This window comes from Nannobrachium achirus, assembly GCF_963921795.1.
Source record: "Nannobrachium achirus genome assembly, chromosome: 1".
NCBI lineage: Eukaryota > Metazoa > Chordata > Actinopteri > Myctophiformes > Myctophidae > Nannobrachium > Nannobrachium achirus.
The window spans coordinates 59,929,296-59,935,295 of NC_137810.1; the positions used below are offsets into that span (position 1 = coordinate 59,929,296).

The window sequence follows — 6,000 nt, forward strand, 5'->3', positions numbered from 1 at the left end:
TTATTGATATTCTTTTTTTTTTTTACTTTAAATTTTTATCCCACGATTTTTGTAACCCATTTTTTCACCCGGTGCCAATTGCCTAGGCTGTGATCCTGGGCTCTACTCTCCCTCTGCCAACCTGGGGAGGGCCCCGAACTGAGCTCATGCTTCCTTCAATGCATGAGGAGTGAGCAGGCCGCTTCTTATCACCTGACAGGGGGAGCTTCCCCGGTTGGACGTAACGCGTGGAAGGAACACGTTATTCCAACCAGTTCCATTCCCCTCCATCAGGCGCCCCGGCTGGCCAGGGGGAGGCTTTATAGAGACCAGGATTACTGCATGTTTTTGTGAGGGTATCTACCCTAGGAGACACGGGGAGAACATGCAAACTCCACACAGAAAGGCCCTTTTGCCAACCCCACCTAGGGTGTGGGCACTGATGACGCGGAGGAGGGAACACGCCCCCAGCACCCACAGTGTCCCCCGGCGGGAATCGAACCCAGGACCTTCTAGCTGTGAGGCGACAGCACTACTGACTGCGCTCACTCATGTCATCAACATGCATCTTTCCCATCTAGCGCCACCATCAGGCCGATTTTTGCAAAACATAGTTTTGGACACTACTAATACAGATTTTGCAATAAATTCACGCAAAGCGGTACACAGTATCTCTTAAGTCATGTCATCAACATGGATCTTTCCCATTTCCCATATTCCCTCCTGATTGGCTACCATTGCCTTCTAAATTTGTGTATGCGACCTGACGGCACTTATCTCCCGATTTAGGGAGTCTTACTGGTAATAGCAACTTAAAGTATACTGTTAGTTCCGTTGATCCAAGCTGGAACCGAATCGACTCGATTGATCACTAAAATAAACAACAAACTGAAAAATGCTCGCTCGCTGCCACGGCCAGATGGGTGGAACCGCAAACGCTTTCAAGATTTCCAAGAGGGCCCTAATCCAGAAGGGGTTGAGACTGTTGTACAGTCAGGGTCACCTTTTCTAATGAAGTGAATATCAGGTTCCCAGCACCCAGGACGTGCTGGCCATTGGGAAAAGCGGGACAACTCCCGAACAGCCGGTTCATTCCCGGCCGGGCGGCCGGTCCAGGCCAGCCATTAGGAAAAAATTTAAAATAAAATGTTGGCCTTCGTTCCATTTTGGGGGCTGCGCGGCCAACAAAGTAAATCATCACTATCGGGCAGAAACCTCGTATCTCCAAGTTTCAAATGTATACATTTTTTCGCAAAGCAAGGCCCTGCTTCATCATACAAGGCTGTTGCACAAAAGTAGTGAAAACAGCAGATCTACAAGCACACGGCGCCTCGTGGTGCGAGGCGGTGTGTGCTTGTAGATCGGCTGTTTTCACTAGTTTAAATAATTTTTAAAATGATAAATACAAAACAAACGGTTTTGGACATATAAGGTTTCCACCCGACAACGACGAAATATATTAAAAAAAAAAGAAAATGAGGGCCTCTCCAACTCTTTTTCCCGGGCTGAATCAGGGGCCCAGCATGTCCCTGCCAGCACCTACCTTTCAACATGTACTGGTAGGCGTTGTCAGAGATGGAGAAGACATGAGGGGGAGCTTCACTCCTCTTCTTGCCTCGGTAGGCGTTCACCACAGACTGGTCGTAGACCGGCAGCCACTTGTAGGGGTTGACGGTCACCAGGAACAGCCCCGAGTAGGTCTGTGGACGAGGAGGAGCAGTGACATATTATAGTAAGTCTGTGTTTGGAGGAGGAGCAGTGACACATTATTGCAGGGTTCCCCAATAGGCGGCCCGCGGGGGGCTACATGTCTGGCCCACACCAACCCCAGTAATAATGGTGGTATAAGAGCAGCAACAACACTAGTAAATCGTCGTTGTCGGGTGGATATCTCGTATCTCCAAATTTGTACGTTCTTTCGCAAATCATACAAGGCCGTCACACAAAAATAGTGAAAACAGCAGATCGGCTGTTTTCACTAGTTTAAATCAATTTTAAAATGATACATTCAAAACGAACGGTTTTGGACATACAAGATTTTCACCCGACAACGACGAAAACTGCCGCTGGAGTAGTGGGAACGCCACCGTCGCCCCCTGCAATGTTGTGGCCCTCGGCTTGGTACCCTAGACTTAATTCGGCCCTTAGGGAAAATGAATTGGGGAACCCTGCATTATAATGACAATCAGCGGTGGAAAGTAAACTAATAGCCGGGGAGGCACGGGCCCAAAAAATTGAAAAGACCTTTGATGTCATGACATACTTTTTATTTTAGTTTCTATTAATTTGGTCAATAAGGTACACAGAATGAGAGGCCTGCTCTGCCGGAAACATTGCGAAAAGAAGTTTTGGCCATTTGTATATTCACTGTCCCATCGACTTCACTATATTATGCATTTCTGGTCCACGTTACACCTGATCACTGAACCTAGATGCACGCGCAGGTCGGTACCAAATGAGCCAATGAAACCAGCGCTCCCCAAAACAACAGGTTTGGGGATTGTTGGGAATTGATTACATGATACAGTCACCTGTGCATTTAGGCTCAATGTTTGTAAACAAGAAATGGGTCTATACAGGAAAAGACAATTATTAAACAAAAGAAAAATAAATCTGCTGTGAGGGGTCGTCAAACTAGGAAAACTGTGAAAAGTGATGACTCATCAAAAGAAAGTGATGACTTATCACTTTTCACAGTTTTCTGGGCCCGTTTTTAGCCCAAGGAATATTTTTTCATGCAAAACAAATGCTTGCAATGTATTCAGAATCATGAAGAACCCCTAGTTTGACCCCTCACATGCTACTTAAAGCAGATGTATTTTTTTTCTCTTCTGTATAGCGAAGTCCATGGGACAGTGAATATACAAATGGCCATAACTTTTTTCGCAATGTTTCCGGCAGAGCAGGCCTCTCATTCTGTGTACCTTAATGACCAAATGAATAGAAACAACAAAAATAAAAAGTATGTCATGACGTCACATGTTAAACCCTTTTCTTTGAGCTTTTGGGCTTGTGGCTCCCCGACTAAGTGCATGTACTGGAGTAGTGGCGAAGTCGTCTTTTAAGGTTAAACAATGACTCACGTAGATCATCCAGGCTGCGTAACGCTCTTTGAGGTTAAACAGCACGGCAGGCTCATGGAGGAAGGTGAACATCGCCATGTCTTCAATCTTATCGTACTTTGGCGGGTTCTGGGGATGGATGTTCTCCAGCTTATGGCTGATCGTCTGGGGGAAGAAATTAAGGCTGTTTCTTATGGTCGTACCTTAACTCCAACCATTAGTCAAATCTTTGAATAAATATTAGTGTGACCTCTGTATGGTTACAATGTTAAAAGGATGCCTGGATAATAAGCCAAAAATGGCTTAATACATGAATCCCTAAGGAATGTTATTAGCATGTCTATAGAAACTGAATAATACTTCAGAAGGCTAATACGAGCATCAAACAACATCTAACAAAATGACATCATCAACTTGCAGCGGACAGCAGCATGCAACATTGTTTTCTCACTCAACTGTAAACAAACCAACATAAAGTTTAAGTGTATAGAGGGTATCTGCACATTTCTAAAGTGACAATTTAAGGACATGTTAAATATTGTCCAAATTGTCAAATATTATATGCAGAAATTGTGAAAATTGTGAAAATATATACATGCACATAATAAGTTAATCATCTGGGGACCCCCCAAAATAATTTGGGGACCATAGGCTATACGTCATGTATAAATGAGGGCAGCTGCCCATTATAAAATCACCTAGTGGGTGGACGTGCTTCCACATATGCACATATAATAATGCATGCCATGGGACATCCAATTTTCACAATAGAACGTGTTATACCAAATGTAATGCCGCAACTCTTCCCTGTTCAACCATGATTATTTGGGGGGTCGCAGCCTGAAAAGGTTAAAGGTGATACACCATGAAATTTAACTTTTCCTATTTTAAAACCTTTTTTTGGGGTCCCACTAGCACCTTCTATCCTCACAAAGTCCCATTTCTGACCGTTGTGTCTTTCTCTGGTTTTGGGAAGGCGGAGGTTAAAAGCATCCCACGGGTTCTCAAAACAGGATGTCCAGATTTGCTTCCGTCGCTGACGTCAGCGACGGCCGTTTTTAAAGTTATTATTATTATTTTTTTTTCAAAATGTTTTTTTTTTTCAAAACAATTATTTTTTCAAAACAATTATTTTTTCAAAAAAAAAAAATAATAATAATAATAATCAGGCCAAAGGTGGTACTGCAGCTGAAAATGCTCTGAGAGCCATTCAAAAATGAGAGAGGCTCTCTATTCAGGAGTGGTAATTTAGCCTCAAACCTTTTGAAAAACGTTTTTGGGACATAAACAATATGACATAAATACTTTTTAAATGCATGGTGTATCACCTTTAAGGACCACACTGGCCTATAATGGCACACTTACTTTTCCAAACTCGGTCTCCACAGTGGCTTTGTCTCTGTCTCTAAAGAGGATAGAAGCCTTGACGTACTCCACATCTGGGTCGGGCACAAAGCACTCCTTCTTCATGTCGAACACACGGGTCTGGGCCTCCAGGCGCTCCCTGTCCGACTTCCTCAGGAACTGAGCAGCGATGCCGAACTCCATCATGTGAGCGTCCCCCATGGCTGCGATTTTAGGTGTTTAACCTGCAAACAGTTTCCACAGAGACAACACCTAAACACCAGCAGTAGAAGAAGTACTCACATTTTTTTAAGTTTCAAGTTTTTAAGTTTCAGTTTTCATGTACGGTAGGTGACAGGCGGGGGCCTTCCTCCAATCATGATCAAGTGGGGGCGGGCCTTGGTGCGCGTAAGGCCCGCCCCCACTCGGCCATGATTGGAGGAAGGCCCCACTCTATCCTGATTGGAGGAAAACTTGTCACCCAAAAGTTTTTGAAACTGCTTTTTTCTCCTCACAGGAGATCCTTACACCGTAATGTTCTTCTGTATTTTGATCATAAGACCCAATTACTGAATGTTAGGTTTTCTTCAGAATAAGGATGACACTGGTTCCCAAACCTTTTTTTCCCCTTTTTATTACCGATAACTCTGAGGGTGTACAAATGGACAAATGGACATGTACAGGTCCATTTGGACATGTACAGGTCCATTTGGTTACATTTGTACACACTCAGAGTTACAGACCTGTAATGGTCATTTAGGGCTAGTTGTATACACTATGTCCATGGCAAAAATAAAAATGTAACAACAATGTCCACCACAAGCCAGCATGGCGATGAACCAACCTCCAAATGGCTTCTCCATTACTTGATATCACAACTACTTTTAGATGCAATCACAAGACTTCTCAGTGTCACAGAAATAACAATCAAATAAATAAATACATGTGTTGTACACCAACGCACAATGGATGTCAACGGCTTATAATTAGCAACGTCATAATGGTGATCATTTGAAGTCAGACATTAAAAATGAACAAGTCAATTAGAATGGAGGTGATGATGAGAACTATAGCGTGACAGAACTAGCATTTCAAATGTGTTATTACTACTGCCTACAACATGAGGTGTTTGATTTACTTAAAATACACTGGACTTCTGTTGAGTCCATTATTCTGTCTAGCCCGATAGTCAAGCCAAGTGGTATCAGTCTCACGCTGTTCTGGACATTTAAAGAGCTGTTTCACTTGCAGCCTCACAGGGTGGTTTCAACATTCCCTGGCCTTGTTACTACCACACTATATCCTCTGAAAGCTTTGTTTCAATAAATCACTCAGCAGATAGGTATCAAAGGCGGCTGAACAGAAAGTTATACTATGACGCAACAAAAGGTGACTTGCCTTGCTTTGCGAGCCCAGTTGGATTACCTGGATGTTGGTTCTCTCCGGGAAAGAAACTGTGAGCAAATATAAAGAAATGAAGTGGTACAATGCAATGCAATACAACACATTACATTTGATATTCACAATTGATAGATCAATGCCTTTATTATCCCAAGGGGGGAAATCAGTCGCCCAGAGGCAGCAAAGAAGTTTAAGGTTACAAGGTTACAGAGAA

At 43.3% G+C, this 6,000-nt stretch overlaps 1 protein-coding gene across 1 annotated transcript in view; it reads right to left on the bottom strand.

Moving 5' to 3' along the window:
• The window catches only part of LOC308302077 (myosin-7-like), a gene marked incomplete at both ends in the record, with an annotated part of 43,095 nt that extends 38,488 nt beyond the window's left edge, over nt 1-4,607 (bottom strand). The window contains 3 exons of the mRNA XM_080746263.1: nt 1,523-1,679; nt 3,063-3,206; nt 4,407-4,607. Coding sequence (XP_080602389.1) covers nt 1,523-1,679; nt 3,063-3,206; nt 4,407-4,607 — 502 coding nt within the window. The remainder of the gene's footprint in view (nt 1-1,522; nt 1,680-3,062; nt 3,207-4,406) is intronic.
• Nucleotides 4,608-6,000: the final 1,393 nt, after the last annotated feature.